Source organism: Pteropus vampyrus, unplaced genomic scaffold (genome assembly GCF_000151845.1).
Source record: "Pteropus vampyrus isolate Shadow unplaced genomic scaffold, Pvam_2.0 Scaffold33, whole genome shotgun sequence".
NCBI classification, from domain to species: domain Eukaryota; kingdom Metazoa; phylum Chordata; class Mammalia; order Chiroptera; family Pteropodidae; genus Pteropus; species Pteropus vampyrus.
The window spans coordinates 2,440,843-2,460,250 of NW_011888814.1; the positions used below are offsets into that span (position 1 = coordinate 2,440,843).

A 19,408-nucleotide genomic window follows, 5' to 3' on the forward strand; every position below is an offset into this window, starting at 1 on the left:
GGAAGGAAGGAAGGAAGGAAGGAAGGAAGGAAGGAAGGAAGCAAGCAAGCAAGGAAGGAAGGAAAGAAGGAAGGAAGGAAGGGGCATAAATGGAGGGAAAAAGGAAAGGAAGGAAGGAATCTTAGATCCATGGTTATGAAACTGTGAAAATACCAAAGAGATCTTTAAAGCAGCCAGAGGAAGGAAGGGGGTCAGGAAGAAAGGAAGACTGAAGGCACTAGCTTTTTTATAAAATACAGAAAATAAATCAGATCATTGTTATTAGGATTGAGTTAAGTTTCCTCTGGGGTTCATTAATGACAGGTAAGTATCCTGATTAAGAGCTGTTAAGTCTTGAGTACAAGAAAGGTGGGGGAAAGTAGGACACACAAATGGCATAAAGTGTTTTAACTCTAATGAAAAATAAAAATAACACATTCAATTATTAACTAAAGACGAATTTCTCTGAAACACGGAGAATTAAGACAAATGAAAAATAACGATATCCAACCTTTAGAGTGCAACCGTTTTTAAGAAAAACATCAGTGAAGGACTAACTACATCACGGGTGAACATTAGCCGAGAGAAGTCAAAACGTAAAAAAAGACAACGTACAAATGTCCGGTATGGGCTATTTACTCAACATAATCTAAAGTTATTGGTAGCACAACCCCTTAGATATTAAGGTTCTATCCGTTACTTCTGCTTGCTATTTTTATTTTGCGGGTGCAGGTTTTATGTATAAATTAATGCCATTAGAATGACGACGAGATGGACCGCAAAGTAGAACATATGAGGCTATAGACACCTATTTTTGTATCTTTTAATATGGGCAATACATATTCACACCATATTTAATATAAACTATTTGTTACATGGAAGCCAACCAGATGTCCCATTTATATTCTTAGGAGTAGATACTGAGTATAAATTCCAGCCGCGAGTTCTGTTTAAAACAATCCAAATTGCCCGAATTTTGGTGAATATTCTAGCGCCAGAACGTTTGCTATTTTCCTAGTACTACTTGAATCCATGACTCACAAACACCGGGGCACGGAATCACAGCAGTAAAGAACAGGTGAAAAGTTGTTCCTAGTTGTGTTATGCAGGAGCATACAACTCCCATCAGTCCCCGTGCAAAAATCAACAAATAAACAGAAGCACCGCATTTCAGACTCTGTTGCGCATCGTTCGCCATGGCGCCTGGTTTTTGTAGTTTCCATTTGAACAACTGCCAGCGTGTTAACTCTTGCTGGAGAGGGACTAAAACTACACTTCCCACAACAGCGCGGGGGCGGGCTCCGGTAGGCTTACGTCATCTTTTCAGCCAACCAATGACAGCTCCGGGCGGCAGTGAGGCAAGCGCCGTCAGGCGCCAAAGTGGTTTTTTTTTTTCTTTTCTTTTTTTTTTTTTCCGCCGAAGCCGAGCGGGCGCTGCTAGCGGAGGCGCCATATTGGAAGGGACAAAACTCCGGCGACAGCGAGTGACACAAATAAACCCTTGGACCCCCTCGTTTCCCCAGCTCTAAAGGCCGCGATGTTGTACCTAGAGGACTATCTGGAAAGTGAGTGGGCGGTGCTGGCGGGGGCCGTCTGTGGGACCTGCAGGCGGGCGAGAGCGCGAGTGGACGGGCGGGCGGGATGGCAGGAGGGAGGGGGAGGCGGGGGATGTTTCTTTCTCACGGTAACTGGCAGCCTCGCTGTGGGCTGCCGGCTCCCTCGACCCCCCCGACGCACGCACGCACGCGCGCACGCAGTGACGTATGCGCGTACTTTCGCCGTTGGCCTCGCCCCCTGACGAACTCTTCCCCTTGACAGTGATTGAGCAGCTTCCAATGGACCTGCGGGACCGCTTCACTGAGATGCGCGAGATGGACCTGCAGGTGCAGAGTAAGTCGGCGCGTTTACCCTTGTTTGCTGCGCTCGTTCTGTGTAAGACTCTTGCCTTCGACTCCATCGACTCGCTGCTATTGACTGTTCTCCGGCTCACTGGCTAGAACATAGGAGTTGTCAAAAAGAACTTGCAGTGCCGAATCTTGCCTCTTATTGCTTCCAACAGTACTTTTCTCCTGGCTTTTACGCGAGAAGACATTAGAGCACGTGTGTTCCTTTCTCCAGTTTGGGAGTGTGCAATAAAAGTTCCTATACTTTCGGAATGTAGATACATATTATAATGCACATCTGCATACATGTTGAAATTTTGACATTGAGCCTTTATGTATGGAACAGAGATTTTAGCATTTATACTTTGGTTAAAGTTCTATTCAAAAATTTTCAAGAGCAGAAAACTATAGAAGCGCGGGTTATATGCGTTTTATTAGACCCTTGGAATGTCAAATCTGAAGTTAGACATTATAGGCTATATTCTCAGTTGTCAACAGCATGATATTTTGTCAATCAAAATGAGTGAGGGAAATAAGATTTTACTGTAAAGCTGCTTGTCTGCTGTAATAAAAAATTTGGCTTTTCTTCTATCCCCGATAGCATGATAGTGTGGTAACTTTTCCTCCAAATTAACCTTGCTCTATCATAGAGTAGTTATTGTTTTATATGGTCATTTTTTTCTTTGAAGTTTTTTTAGAAGGATTTATGATTCAGAGAAGGCAAAGAATCAGCCTTTGCAGTGAATACTTGTAGAGGTACTGTATTAAAAATTATGAATGAAATGAATTACACATTTTTGGCTGTATGACACTCCCTTTGGAGAAACGTAGGTACTCCTTAATTATTTAAATGATACTAATGGCTGGCCTTCGTGGGGTATATCTGCAGAAGATATATTTCTCGAGCCAGTTTATTCCAGCTGTGTTTAGGTTGTACATAGAATGTTTCTTATGCTGTCAGATTTTCTCTTAGAAAAGTAGGGGTGGAGGAATAGCTGGGTTTTTGGAGTGTGATAGGGTGGAAAGGAGTATCATGAAAAGAGATTTGGAGAACAAACATTCCAGAGTGTGAGAGTCTTGATATAGCGAAGAACCTGTTCTTTTCTTCCCCTTGCTTCTCTGTTCTCCACCCCACACACATCTCCATACCAATTGTTCATGTATATAGTTTTCTCAGCCCCATGACAGTTTCATGTGGTGCATATTATAAGGTGATATGATTTGAAAGTCACCTTTTATTCAGTGGATTGTGGTGTGGAAGTCTGAATTATGTGTTTCTCCAGCTTGCTCACAAAATTCATTTTAAATTTAGTGAAATGCTAAACATTCGCTAAAGTAGTAACGTTATCTATAGATTTCAGCACAGATTTTGATGTCAAATCTGAGTTCACTTTAGGGCTTTGCTTACTTACTCATTGACCTTGTCCACATTACCACTTCTGAGGGGTTTTAATCATTTATAAAATGAGAATCATCTGAAGATTGAAAAATAATACAAATAAATTAGAACCTGATACAAAGTAGGCATTCAGTAAAGGGTAACTGTTACTTTACCCTTTTTCATTATCGTTACAAATTTTAGATTCTCTTGTAATTTGGATTTAGGTTATATAAATTAGAGTTTTTTTAAACTTGTATTTTTCATACACTTAGAATTTTCTAAAGTTAATAGTCATTATGTATTAACAAAAAAAGATTTATTTGTCAAATAAGTTACAAAATGTTTATTTAAACAAAGGAAAATTCTTTTAAAAAATTGACCATAAGACTTTTTAGAATCTTTAAAAAGCTGTTTTTTAATGAAAATCTCCAAAAGGAGGATATAGTGAAAAGGTTTTCCCCAGTATACATAGCAACAGAATCCTTTTTATTTATTTTTCCTTTTTTAGCAGACATGGAATGAGATGAGTGCTCTTGGCACATATTTAGGGAAAAGCTATATAGAATGAATATTATAGTGTATTAAACAAATAAATGATTGTACCTACTACTTTCAGTCATGATATGAGATGATAGGGTGTTTAAGGCCATATAGCAAGAAGTTAAATAGTTTTATCACTTTTTCTCATTAAAAGAAATGTGAAGATTATGTAGTGGTGCTTTCAATAAGAAATTATGTTTGTCACATTTGGCTGATTTAATACCATTAGCTTTTGACCCCAAGGCTGTACTATTCAGAAACTATAGTATAGATCCTATTTACATTATTGACTACTTTGATTATTGGGAGAAGTTTTGAAATAACAACAAAATAAGTTGTCAGTAGGGAATTTTTTTGTAACTTTTTTTTAAACTAAGGTAATTAAGGCATTATATATTTACATATTTAAAACTTGACACATTTATAAGTTAGTGGCCAAATGAAAGAATTTATGTTATCAGATATATGTTTTTTCCCCAAGTCAAAGCACATATATTCAGTGTATGAATTTGGTTATCTAAATATGAAATGTTTTTATTACACCATAGATGCAATGGACCAACTAGAACAAAGAGTCAGTGAATTTTTTATGAATGCAAAGAAAAATAAACCTGAGTGGAGAGAAGAACAAATGGCATCCATCAAAAAAGTATGTTCAACTCTGGATGATTTATCAGTTAATACCTAGACTTCTGAGAAAGATATTTTAAAATCAATTAGTTTTCTAGTTATCAAAATAGGAGAAAGTTATCAATGGCTCTTCAGAATTTAAATACATTGTTGTGTTTTAGAGCTTCGGGGTAGGAATACTTAATCATTGAAGCATTTGGGTAATTTAAAAAATTGTTTTAATAATTAGGGACTTTTATTAGACAGTTGTAGAACCATTACAAAGTACACTTTTTCTTTTCATTCGTTTTATTCTAGATAGGCAATTAAATACAATACTGTCTTGCAATTCAAATTGAGGTGAAAATTAGCAGACTGTGAAGCATATTTTATATATTGCTAGGTACCTAAGTTGGTGGAATCACAAAAGAACAGAAACTTGAGTTAAAAGGATCCTTAAAACATCTTTTAATTTAAAAGTAAATTTGTACTTAAATTTGGCCTTGAAACACAGAACTCTGAGTTTTTGAGTTTTTAATTGTCTAATTAAACTTATAGCTGTCTTTCAGTTTAGAATGGGTATCGGCTCTCCCTCTAAGGTTTGCTTTAAAGGTACGATCTAGTTCATTCAGGATACATTGGAAGAACTATTTTAAAAACTAGGGTTTGACCATGACTGTCATTTAGCTCTGTGACATTGGACAAGTCCTTTAATATCTCGGAGTAATAATGACTCCTCCGCCCCCAGCCTTCGTAGAATTGTTCAAGGATTGACTGATAAAAAAATTTGAAAACTACAAATTTAGAGTAGAATGTCATTTATTTTACCACATGGGGGGAAGTTTATTTCTGTTAAGAGAAAAAAATTTCATAATCTGTAAGAGAATTGGCCCTGGCTTGGAGGATACTTTGGAGGCCCAGGTGTAGTTGAATATAGACATCATATATATATAATATATCCCAAGGTCATTCATCATTTCTTCAACCTATTACATTTTTGGTGTAGTGCAGCTTGGATATACTCTGAAAAGTCTGGTACTCCATGGAAATTAATAGAATCCATTAAAAAATAATAATTTGCTTTATACTGAGGAGAAATTTAAAGTATAGGTTGAGTTGTATGACTTAATACCTAATTTAAAATGAGAGTTATAGAACAATTAGAAAATAGGGATATGCAGGTCAGAATTTTTCAATAGTTGTACTTTTATAAAAAGTTTTTAAAAATGGAGACCATAAATGTCCTTTATGAATTAGATAAATTTTATTTTTTTTTAAATTTTTTTAAAGAGAAAGATCTATTCATTAGGTCATATAACTTATCAGTTAGTATAGAGGCTAGACTTGGAATGATATTTATTTGTATTTATATCTTTTCTGGAAATTTTGAACATTTTCCTTTAATTCTTGGCCATTGTCGATAACCTCTAATCTTGCCCCATCCCCACCCTTTCCTTAACTGAGTTTTTATTGTTGTTTAGGATGATTGACAGTGACAATCAGGTATGATAATGAAAATCCAGTTATATGTCCTGGGCACACTTATTTTAAAATGGTTAATTCGTGAAATGAAATGTTTTTATTCAGGATTACTATAAAGCTTTGGAAGATGCAGATGAGAAGGTACAGTTGGCAAACCAGATATATGACTTGGTAAGTAAAATTAATGTGGGTGTCATGCCATACGTACTTGAATTATGGATTATTTCTCAAATTTTTTTTGGCTTAAATGTCATGGGAAGAACAGACTGAAAACAAAGTATTGCTCTTTTGATCCTATTTAATTTGAGAATTTAGTATCTGGTTTTTTTATTTCCTTTTGGAAAAGAGTCATGGAGAGTCCACAGTGTTAGTTAACAGGTCAAGAACCTTATATTTTAGACAAATCTACATTGCTATAAAGTTGTATCTGATGTTGGATTTTTTTTTTTAAAGCAAGAATTGGTGTTTTTTTTTTAGTAATCCTATTCTTCTTAAAGTAGTGTATTTACTTTTCTCAAATCATCTTGAGACTGTTTCTGTGGTAAAATACATGTAAGACTACTGTGTTGACAAGACTTCTTGGTAGTCTGATTAAAATAAAGAAGAGAATCTTTTGAATTAGTGTTAATAGATAGTACTTAACTATCTATTAAGCGATGTCAATGGACAATACAACACTGGCTCAGGTGGCAAAAACGGGAAACAGATTAAATAAAAGATTCTTTTTTGCAGCAGTTGCACTTGTAAAAGATTGAAATCACTAAGAAGGAAGATATATGCAATATTTCTCAAACTGATATAAATATGATATTCTTTTTTATGTAAAGCATCTTCTCAAAGACCTACTTTAGGTAATATTTATTTCTAGTTTTATCTCAGAGTAAGTTAAAATTGAAAACAAATACTCATTCTTGGTTAACTTTAGCATATCGATTTTTTATCTTATTTTTGTAGTCTTATCTGGACACTATCTTATTACCGAATAAATACATGTAAATATAAATGTCATTGGTCAGCAAGACACAAACAAGGTGCATACCACCAATGGTGTACATTGTAAATGCTTCTACAAAATTAGAAAACATTTGTCATGTAAAGCCATAGAAAATGTTTAGTTGTTTTTATATAGTGAAAATATTTTAATGGCTATGGTGATCTAGGCTCATTTGTTCATATGGTTATTCTGAAAATAATTTCCATAAAAGATAATGCCTAAAGAAAGAGGGGGCTGTAGCTTGATTTACTGTGGAATGAAAAAAAAGCTCTCAATTGTTTAGGTCTTGAATTATGTTTATAAACGGAAAAGACACTCATATTGAAAACCAAGACTAATTTTTTAAGTAACATTCTTCCTCATATTTAACAACCATATGTGTCAATTTTTATTTGGAGACTACCTCCTTTTTAAAAGACATAATTCTTTGGTTCTACTCTTTGTTTTGTTTATATTTTGTTATTTTGCTACTTTTTATACCTTTATTAAAAATACTTATTGCATTTGGAAAAAATATATTTGTGTGTAACAAATATATGCTTTTTCTGTTTTTATTTTTTTATTATTTTTTCGCTTAAACTTACTGGGGTGACATTGGTTAATAAAATTATATAGGTTTTGAGTGTACAATTCTATAATACGTTATCTGTATATTGCAGTGTGTGTTCACCACCCAAAGTTAAATTTCTTTCTGTCCCTGTATGTTTGACTCCCTTTACCCTAATCTACCTCCCCTCCCCTTCCCTCTGGTAACCACTAAACTGTTGTCCGTGTTCTTGAGTCTCTATTTGTTTGTCTTGTTCATTTGTTGCTTTCAGATTTATATCCCATGTATACCAAAATCATGTGGTTCTCAATTTTCTCTATCTGACTTATTTTGTTTGGCAAGATAATTTCAAGATTCAACCATGTTGCTGCAAATGGCAGTATTTTATCTTTTCTTATGGCTGAATAATATTTCATTGTGTGTATGTACCACAATTTCTTTATCCAGTTATCTATCAGAGGACACTTCGGTGGTTTCCATGTCTTGACCATCAATGCTGCAATGAACATAGGGGTGCATGTATCTTTTCAGATAAATGTTTTCAAATTTTTCAGGTAGATACCCAGAAGAAGGATTGCTGGATCATATGGTCATTCTTTTTATTCTTAGTATTTTGAGGACCGTCCATACTGTTTTCCATAGTGGCAGTACTAATTTTCATTCCCACAAGCAGTGTATAAGGGTTCCTTTTTCCCCCACAGCCTCTCCAACACTTGTTATTATCCATCCTTTTGAAGATAGCCATTTCAACAGGTGTGAGGTGGTATCTCATTGTGGTTTTGATTTGCATTTCCCTAATAGCTAGTGATGTCGAGCATCTTTTCATATATTTGTTGGCCATTTGTATGTCCTCTAGGGAGAAATGTCTGTTCAGGTCCTCTGCCCATTTTTTTGATTGGATCATTTGATTTTTTGGTTTTGAGTTGTGTGAGTTCTTTATATATTTTGGATATTAACTCCATATAGGAGGTGTTGTTTGCAAATATCTTCTCCCATTCAGTTCATTGCCTCTCTATCTTGTTGATGGTTTCTTTTACTATGCCGAAGCTTTTTAGTTCGATATAGTCCCATTCATTTATTTTTGCTTCTACTTCCTTCTCCTTTGAGGTCAAATTCATAAAATCCTCTCTAAATCCAAGGTCCATGAGTTTAGTACCTGTATTCTATGCACTTTATTGTTTCAGGTCTTATATTTAGATCTTTGATCCATTTTGAGTTCATTTTGGCGTATAGTGACAGATAACAGTCTGGTTTCATTCTTTTGCATGTGGCTTTCCAGTTTTTCCAGCACCATTTATTAAAGAGGCTTTCCTTTCTCTGTTGTAATTTTTTTATTCCTTTATCAAAAATTATTTGCCTATATATAAGGGATTTATTTCTGGACTCTCAGTTCTGTTGAATTGGTCTCTGTGTCTTTTTTTCTGTTAATATCATGCTGTTTTGATTAGTCACTTTGTAGTATAATTTAAAGTCAGGCAGAGTGATATCTCTGGCTTTGTTCTTTTTTCTCAGGATCACTTTGGCTATTCACAGTCTTTTCATGACTCCATATAAATCTCATATTTTTGTCCTATTTCTTTAAAAAATGCCACTGGAATTTTGATGGGGATTGCATTAAATCTGTATATTGCTTTGGATGATAAAGTCACTTTAACTATACCGAGTCTTCCAGTCTATGAACATGGAATATCTTTTCATTTCTTTGTGAAGTATATGCTTTTTTAAACGTGTGTACATGTGTGTGTGTTTCTCCATATGTTACTTACAAACCACACAGTTCATCTAGTCTGCTTGATATAGTGGAGTTTACGTGGATATGATGGAGGTAATAGAAGAAATAATGCAAATGGCTCCTGTCTTCAAGGTGTCTGTAAACTAATTGGAAAGACATACCCACAGAGTAAAGTGAAAAGTCTATACAGAAACACATAACAAATAAAGATTACTGCAGTTGAATATTAAGGGACATCTGCTAAAAGACTGAACTAAGTCATGTGGAGTTATTGTTTATTTCTTAGAGGATATGAAATGTGTTTTGAATAGAATTTATTCAGAGACTCAGGGGTCTAAATTAAGTATTGTACTCAGATAATGGATAAATGTAGAATGAAAATAACTAAAATTATTTGAGAGGGATAGACTAGTGAGTGAGGTAATAAAAGATGATATAATAAAAATGTAATAAAAAGCAAATGTCCATAACAGATCTATATAGAATTGAGTTCAGCCACTTCACTGATAGCAGTTCTTTGGAAAAATTATTTAATTCCAGAACCTAAGTTTCCTTATCTGTAAAATAGCAGTATTAATTTGTACCTCACAGGAGGATTTGCCACATATATATGTAATGCTTCTAGCTTGGCAGATAGTAGGCACTCACTCCTTCATTAAAGCCTCACTCCATCTCATTTCTCTAACTAGAATTTTCTACTTTCCTAAAGCCACTGTTTATCTTTCAGCTCTGCCAGATTGAACCTGTTTTTTATTCCCATTCACCCAGTATTTCTAGGACTGCCTTTCGTCTTCTCTTTACTCTTTTTCTCTTTCCATTCTTTCTTTCCTTTTTCCTCCACTCTTCTTTTTGTTAATTTTTTCTCTTCTCTCCTTCCCTTTCTTTTTTAATGCTTCATAGCTATTTCAGGTGACCATCATATTCGTAATGTAAAAATCCATTCTTTTTTGAGACTTAAGTCATCTGTGTTATCCTCTCACTTATGTGGCCTTTCTCAGTCTCATTGAGTATCGTTCATAATGGTAGCTGTTTCTGAGTTCTGTCCTTGATCTATGTCCAAGTGGTTCTCACATAGAGGTAACTCTCTTCCTGTCTTCTACCCCAACTCCAGAGGGCAGGAAGACCAAATACCCCATGGTGAAGAATTATTTTGTCAAATGCCAGTTTTACCTCCCCCAACCCATACCCCCTTAAGTTGAGAAACATTCCTCCATTACTTTTACATATGTTCTCTTAGTTTTAACAATTATTTATAAATTATTCCTCAAGCCCACACTTCTCTTCTGAGTCTATTCATCTTATCTGAGAATTCCTAGGTCCTAGAACTCTGTATGAGAACTGAACTCTTAGCTTCCCCTCTTTCTTTTCTCTCCCTCACAACAATACACACACACTCACTTTTTATTTCTTAATTCCAGGAGAACCACTGACCTCCTAGTCATTCACATTGGAATATTGGAAGTCATCCTAGACACCTCCTTGCCCTTAACTTCTCCACATTTGGTTACTTACATGTCTTGTTCCTTTTACCTTCTAAGTATGCACCTCTCATTATCCCTTTCTCTCTACTTCAGCCCGCCATAGTTCAAGTACTTTAAAAAGAAAAAAAAAATGACTGGAATGCCTTTCCTTTTCATCTTTGCTTGGTATCTTTCTCCATGTTTCATAATCCTGCACAAGCATTGCTGTTTTGTTAAAGTCATTTTAGTAATCTTGATATTCGTGTCATTTATATCTAAGAGAAGAGACTTGACAGCACATAACAAAAGCCACACAAGAGTGATTTAAACAAAAGGTTTCTTTTCCTCTCATTAAAATAACTGTTAGAGGAGACAGACCAGGGCTTGTATGACAACTCTAAGATCATCAGTGTCGCAGACTGCTTTCCAATCAGTTCCTCCTGGATAGGTAGAAGAATTACCATAGGGGATCCTCAGAAGGGCATATTTTGCAATTCAGTCAGCTCCTTCAAAGTACCTTCCTGGAAGCCTCACCTACTGACTTCCAGCTGCAGGGGAAGCTGAGAATTGTTGTTTAATATGGCACATTGTCACCCCAGGTATGTGGGGTTCTGTCAGTGAGGAAAAAGGAGAGAACGCATATTGAATAGGTGATTAGCAGTTTGCCCTTTACCCCACCCTTCATCAAAATCATGCTAGCTTCCAAATCATTGTTATTCAGATCAATTTATTATTGCTTGAATTGTAATTATTTATTTACCTTTTATTTGTCTATTTGTAACTTCCCTACTGTAAATGTCAGGAACTATGTCGTGTGTGTGTGTGTGTGTGTGTGTGTGTGTTTGTGTCTTCAGAGTCTAGCATAGTTGTTCCTCAACAAATATTTGTTGAGCAAAATCATCTGAATAAGTTCATGGAGAATAGGAGCACTAACATGACTCTTAAGTTATGAGTCTTATGGATAGAGTTTAATGGTGTCATTGACAGCGTCAGATATAGTTTAGTTGGGTGGCAATTTCTCAAAAAGTTATAGAGTCACACTTTAGTATGCTGAGATTGGTTCAGTAGACTGCAGTGAAAATAGCCACTTCTTTTCAAGGTATGACTTTAAACCAGGAAAAGTGAAAATAATATAATTCAGGTGAGTTTAGTTTCCTTTACAGAATCAATGTAGGAGACCACTCAATTGTGTGGTCCATGTCTTTGCTCGTATCTTTTTGGTATTCCTCTTTTTAAATCGCTCTCAATTTTTTTAGTTTCTTCAGTTTGGATAAATTTCCTTCTTTGATATGTAGCTCATTTCGAAAGTTCTTCTAAAGCAGAATTTATAGATGTGCCTTCAACAAAAGGGGCTTTTAAAAAATGTTAAAACTTATTGTAATATACGTGTTTTGAATGTTTTAAATGAAATATCTTCCACTTAATAATTACACATTATCTATAAAGTTGTTGCTACTTTCAGTTCCTTTGCTTTTAGAGAGATTCCTTTTAAATTGATAAAATATTTATTAAACATTATTAGACCTTATACAAAGTAATGGCAGTACTGGATATCCAGTTAACTCTTTCTCAATAAAGTCTTATTTTATTATTTTCATAAAATTGAAAAATTAAAACCAGGACCCTTCAGGGTAAGTGAGGTTCTTAATTATTCTGTACCCTCAGAGCCTGGTACAATGAATTAGTTAAATGGTGAACAGAAGGACAAAGACTTTTCCAAGGTGATCTAATCCATTATTTTCCAAACCTTAATCATTTGCATTCCACCTTTAAGGTTTTTACAATATTTCCTATCACCTGTATATCTATTTACTAAGTAAATTTTTAAATGAAATTTAACCTTCCGTAAATGAAAACTAGCATCACTTATCACAAATAAATAATTATTAAAATGTTGACACCAATTATACAGCTTCCTTGGAATGCTTGTGCTGTGTGTGCTGCACCTTATTGCCAGAGTGGCTTGTGGTGTTTGAACACTTTATGCTTGAAGATAAGACATTTACTTTATTAGCCTTCCAAGTAATTGCAGTCAAACATCAAGGAAATAGTGGCTGTTCAGTAGGGAGGTCACTAAATGGATTTACCATCTCAAATTAGTTCTGCTCCCCAAAATATCAACAGTAAACATCCACATGAAAGCCTTTATAAATATTAAAAAGAAATAAATTACTGTAACATTTAACATTTGAGAGCTTAGACTAACACCGTGTACTTGAGAGGTGAGTGGATGGGACATAGTGTAAGTGTAAATCTGCAGTAATTTTTACTCATAGATCATTCATTCAGTAAACAGTGGTACTTCCAATACAGCTCTACATAGTGGGTGAGTATAACTTTGATTCAACAACAAGGATTTATAGAGCTCCAGCTGTGAGCAGTCATTGGTGCTAGGTGAGTAGTAATGACAGATAGGCAATGAATATAAGCGAACTTTTAAAGATTATTTTAGATTTTCATAAATGCTATGAAAGATGTAAACATTGTGGAGAAAGGGAAAAAGAATAAATAACTGGGGGAGGCTGTTAAGAATGTAGTCTCGGGAGGTGACATTTGACGTGGTACTTGGAAAATGAGAAAGAGCCAGTCATGTGAAGAACTTAAGGAAGAACATTTCAGGCAGATGATTTACCAAATGCAAAATCTGAGGTGGAAAAGGGCTTGACACATTGAACCAGAAAAAAGGCCAATGTAGTTGATATGTAGTGAGGAAGGAGGAGAGAGATGAGAGGAGGCAGGCAAGAGCCAGCACATTGCAGGTCCTGTAAGCCAAGCAATGGGAGGCCAATGAAATGGAGGAGTGAATACACTTTAGAGGAGATTGATGGATGCCCTTACTTAAACATTATATTATTATGGTAATTTTAAGCAAACATGTATTGTTTTAACAGAGTTTAAGATATAAAAATTTAGTATATAATCATATTTGATTTTGCCCCTCATTGTTTTATTGTGGCATGGTATTTCATTGTATTATTTCTCATTTAAATATTTTGTTTACTTCTAAAATCAGTAGTAAACTTTTTATTCCTATGACCATCAGTGTTCTCATACTTCATTTATTAAGGAAAGAAATTAGACTATGTAAATACCAATAAATGAAGAAATTTGTGGAATTGGGGTTCAGTATAACAACTAAAAATTTATTTCAGTAGTAGTTTTAGTGAAATTTGACTAACAGAGAAAAAATCTTTCCTTCTAGAACCCTGATACTCATCATCATTAAGCACATATTTGTGTTCCTCAGCCAGATGTCACTCATAAGGCTGTATTAGATTATAATACCTAATAAGTTGATTTATGTATACTCTGATAAAATTTGAGTCTTTAGTTAATGCTTGAATGATTTTAGCTGTCTGTTACAGGTGCTCAATACCCTTGTACTTGTTTCTTTTTTATATTGTGATCTATTCCTGAGACAATTATATTTCAGGCCCACATTATACCTATAAATTTAAGAATTCTTCATCTGATGCTCTAATTAAGGAAATATACCATGTAAGTTTGACCTTTTGATTTGTCTCATGTCTTTTAGGAAGATAATTACATGTAGTTTATATGCTAAGGCCTCAAGTATTTGATTGAAGCTAAAGATGGATCAGATTTTCATCTAGTATAAATATAATTAAGAGATGAAAAGAATCATTGTCATGACTTATCAGAAAAATAATTTGTTATCATGTTTCCTTTTTCTTCCCCAATTTACTCTTTTTATTCACTATTATCATTTATTTTTGTGGATAGAAGTTTATCTCTTATTGCCATGGATTTCACCTTAGAACCCTGTACACTGAGTGCTCATTCTGAAAGGGTAAGCTAGACATCTAAATTTTAAAATTTGACCATATCGGGAACCATAAATCATATAGAAACTTTTTATAATTTTTTTATTTTTTCCAATTAGAGTTGACATATAATACTATATTAGTTCTAGGTGTACAACATAGTGATTAGACATTTGTATAACTTAGGAAGTGATCCCCCAATAAGTCTAGTACCCAGCTGGCACCATACATAGTTATTACAATACTATTGACTATTCCCTATATTGTACATCCTATATTTACATCCCTGTGACCATTTTGTAACTACCGATTTGTACTTAATACCTTCACCTTTTTCTCCTAGCCCTTCAGCCCCCCTCCCATCTGGCAACCATCAGTTTATTCTCTGTATCTATTAGTCTGTTTCTGTTTTGTTTGTTTTCTTTAGATTCCACATATAGTGAAATCATATGGTATTTGTTTTTCTCTGACTTATTTTACTTAGCATAATACCCTCTAGGTCCATCTATGTTATAGCAAATGCCAAGATTTTATTCTTTATTATGGCTGAATAATATTCAATTGTACCACTTCTTTATCTAGTCATCTCTTGATGGGCACTTAGGTTGCTTCCATATCTTGGCTATTGCAATTAATGCTGCAGTGAACATAGGGGTACGTATATCTTTTCAAATTAGTGTTCTGGATTTCTTTGGATAAATACCCAGAAGTGGAATTGCTGGGTCATAAGGTAGTTTTATTTTTCATTTTTTTTTTTGAGGAATCTCCCTACTGTTTTTCATAGTGGCTGCACCAATTTGCAGTCCCACTGACGATGCATGAAGTTCCTTTTTTTCTTCACATCCTCATCAGCATTTGTAGTTTGTTGATTTATTGATGATAGCCATTCTGACTGGTATGTCTCTGATGATTAGTGACATTGAGCATCTGTTGGTCATCTGTATGTCGTCTTTGGAGAAGTGTCTATTAAGGTCCTTTGCCTATTTTTTAATTGGATTGTTTGGTTTTTTGGATGTAAGTTGTATGAGTTCTTTACACAGTTTGGATAGTAACCCCTTACCAGATATATCATTGGCAAATATCTTCTCCCAATCAGTAGTTTGTCTTTATGTTTTGTTGATGGTTTACTTTGATGTGCACAAACTTTTTAGTTTGATGAAGTCCTATTTGTTTTTTTTTTTTCCTTTCATTTCCTTTGTCTGAGGAGATATATCAGAAAAAAATATTACTAAGCAATGTCAGAGAGTTTACTGCCTATTTTTTTTCTAGAAGTTTTATGGTTGTGGGTCTTACTTTAACTCTTTAATCCATTTTGAGTTTATTCTTGTATATGGTTTAAGAATGTGGTCTAGTTTCATTTTTTTGCATGTATCTGTCCAGTTTCCCAACATCATTTATTGAATAGACTCTTTTTACCCTATTGTATATTCTTACCACCTTTGTCGTAGGTTAATTGACCATATAGGTGCACGTTTATTTCTGGGCTCTTTATTCTATTCCATTGATCTATGTGTCTATTTTTATGCCAGTACCATGTCATTTTGATTATGATAGCCTTGTAGTATTGTTTGATATCAGATAGTATGATACCGCCAACTTTGTTCTTTCTTGGTTGCTGTGGCTATCCGTGGTGTTTTGTGCTTCCATACAAGTTGTAGAATTATTTGCTCTAGTTTTGTGAAAAAATGTCATTGGTGTTTTGATAGGGATGGATGCATTAAATCTGTAAATTACTTGGGGTAGTATGCACATTTTAACTATGTTAATTCTTCCTGTCCATGAGAACAGTATGTCCTTCCATCTATTTGTATCTTTTTTTAATTTCTTCAGTGTCTTATAATTTTCCAAGTACAAGTTTTTTCCCTCCTTGGTTAAATTTATTCCTAGGTATATTTTTAATGCTATTGTAAATGGGACTATTTTCTCAATTTCTCTTTCTGATAGCTTGTTATTGGTGTGTAAAAATGCAACTGATTTCTAAATATTAATTGTGTATTCTGCTACTTTACTGAATTCATTTATCGGTCCTAATAAATTTTTGGTGGAATCTTTAGGTTCTCTATGGTATCATGACATCTGCAAATAATAGTTTCATTTCTTCTTTTCCAGTTTGTATGCCTTTTCTTTTTCTTATCTAATTGCTGTGGCTAGGACTTCTAATTCTATATCGAATAAATATGGTGAAAGTGGACATCCTTGTCTTGTTCTTGATCATAAGCAAAACGCATTTAGCTTTTCCCATTGAGGATAATGTTAGCTGTGGGTTTACTATACATGGCCTTTATTAAATTGAGGTATGTTCCCTCTATTCCCACTTTGCTGAGATTTTTATCGGAAATGGATGCTGGATTTTGTCAAATCCTGAAGAATTTTTTTTAAAAGTACATATATTTTTGGATCCATCAGTGACACACGTTAAAATTTGAATATTAGAACACTGGGAGAGACAAAACAATAAATGATTACAACTCTATGCAAAAATATTAAAGAATGAGGATTTTTTTTTGTTTCATTCAGAGAGGCTAATTTTGACTTAAATATATTTATGATGATGAATATGTTAAATAATGTTGATAGTTTCCTTTGTCTCTGAAGAAGTCAGGAAAAGGATGATTTAAACTTAAAGCATTTATGATTTGGGGTTATAGAATATGATTTTTGGAACCTTGTGACTGATGTTTATTGACATTAAGTGGGGACTCTGTTTTCATCCTTACGTTAGGAATCTATGGTTAATGGAAAATCTCTCAATTGAGTCAGTACTCTTTTACCATTCACTATAACTCAGTCTTATATGGGGTCAGGTGTTATGCAGGGATCGGGTAACTTAGGTTCTTGCTTTGTGATCAGCTAGAATAGGTGCTTTACGCATTCAGAATCATGTCGGAGGAGGCAGTCCACTTCATAGGTTTCAGTCAAGTTCAACTAAGCTCTTGCTATGGCCGCTTAATACTTTTTGAGTATCCTGATTATAGCTTAAGTTAAATATTGTGGCCAACTTACTTTGCAACTTCTGATTTGATTAGTAGAGCAACAGTGAATCTCAGAAAATCTCTCGCCTAATAATTGCTTATTATCAGTTCATAATCTTTTTTACATACCAGGAACTGCCCGCCACAGTGATCAAGGCTTTTCTTTGATTATTTTAATTATGAATTTGGTTTTTAGGGTTATTAATTCTTTGAGTTCCATTGCTTTTTCTGAGCTATTTAGTACTGAAAATTCTCATCTTTGTTTTCCATGCTTTCAGATGTAATAAATCTTATCAGTACTATCTTTAATACAGTGAAACAATTCTTAGATGTAAGGGTGGAATGAGTTAGTGGGTGTGTATAGTGTCTTCATCTCACCTTAACCCCACCCTCCCAACTGAGATTTTAACACTTTTTCTTCTCTATACTATACCTATTACAGGTCACACCATACTTTCCTTTACTCTGAGAATACAGTTTGTCTTCCTGTCTCTTTACATTCTTTAATTGTTACTTCTTTTTTCCCATCTATTTGTATGCAGTCCATTCTTCACTGATGCATTTATACTTCCTTTGTGTCTATACAGCCCAATGTTCTGTTTTTTCAAGCGCTAGCTACTTCTGACCCACTTTGAATTGTTGCTTATTTGTTACATCTAGGATATATATACACATACTTTAAACCTTCATTATATTAGAAATCTTATATAAATCTTGATATGTTAACTAAATTCTAATTACTGTGAAGGCAGGTGTTCTCTCTCATACTTCATATATCCTGTGTTTAATTCAGAACCAAGCACATAATAGGAACTCAGTATTTATTAGTAGTATAATTATACTACTAAATAAAAATAGGTAAGAAAGGTGGTAGAGTATTTTTATTGCATTCATTTGTCTTGGAGTTTAAATATGAGTATTTTTTCTGATTTCCCTTGAGATTAAATTTTGACAATGTAAAAGATATTCTTGCATAACTGAGGTTTGTGTTCACACTTTATTTTTGGAAGGGAGGTTCCATTAAAGAATGCTCAGTTACCTGCAAGTTCTTTGATTAGGAGCAAATGTCCATAATGGACCCTACAGGATTTTAAATACTTTAATTACAACTTCTACCAAGCTTTGAAAAGTATATTGTGTGTGAAGATGAAGGGAAAATTTGGCTTTAAATTATTGAAAAAATTATAAACCAACACCCCATTGGTTGCTGTTAATATATAAAATGCAGATAATAAGACAATATTCCTATTTTATTTTTTCAATTTGAATTCTGTTCTGAGTTAAGAAACAATTGGCTCCCACATGTACAAGTTCAGAGGGCAACGTTAGATATAAATGGTGAAACACAACTTATTACAAATAGATTAGGGTTAAATCTCTTTTCTGCAATGCAGTAGCTATTGATTTGGGGTGTGTTACTTAACCCCTTTGAGCCTTCTTCTTATTGAAATGGAGACAGTAATAACCAATCTCAGAAGATTAGAAGCAAGGCTAAAAAAGATAGACTGTCTAACGCACCGAGCATATTACCTCACATCTGACGCACACAAATTGTCTTTTGCGACTTTTCTTCCCTTCCTCTTTATTTTAGATATACATTATTTAATTGAAAGTCTTATTTAAAATACTTACCCTTGTAATGTATCATAGACATTATGATACTTGTAAAAGAGTTACTCTTAATTATAATAGTGATCCAGTGGGAAACGAGTTTGAAAAAAAGATGTCAATAATGTAACATGAATATTTTTCAAAGATTTCATGATTTGGTTTCACTTCAAAGTAGTAAATTTGAAAAAGTATTAAAAGATAATAAGCTTAAAAATACAATAAGAATTGTTGCTAGTTTGAGGTGTCATATCATTTTCTGACATCAGTCAGAATATCTCTAGGTGAGAGAAAACAAAATTTGCCACCTTTACAAGGGCAGTAGTTTTATAATAAAACTATTTTAACCAGGCTTTTTGGGGGGAATGGAGTTTTCTGGCTAAAAACGCCTTTTGTTCCAGCCCTTTACATAAATATTTACAAGTATAATTGTCCA

General features: G+C 34.1%; 1 protein-coding gene across 1 annotated transcript in view; it reads left to right on the top strand.

Moving 5' to 3' along the window:
* Window positions 1-1,380: 1,380 nt before the first annotated feature.
* ING3 (inhibitor of growth family member 3) overlaps window positions 1,381-19,408 on the top strand; it is a 29,386-nt gene continuing 11,358 nt past the window's right edge. The window contains exons 1-4 of the mRNA XM_011357160.2: window positions 1,381-1,544; window positions 1,798-1,869; window positions 4,332-4,432; window positions 5,980-6,045. Coding sequence (XP_011355462.1) covers window positions 1,517-1,544; window positions 1,798-1,869; window positions 4,332-4,432; window positions 5,980-6,045 — 267 coding nt within the window. The 5' untranslated portion in view covers window positions 1,381-1,516. The remainder of the gene's footprint in view (window positions 1,545-1,797; window positions 1,870-4,331; window positions 4,433-5,979; window positions 6,046-19,408) is intronic.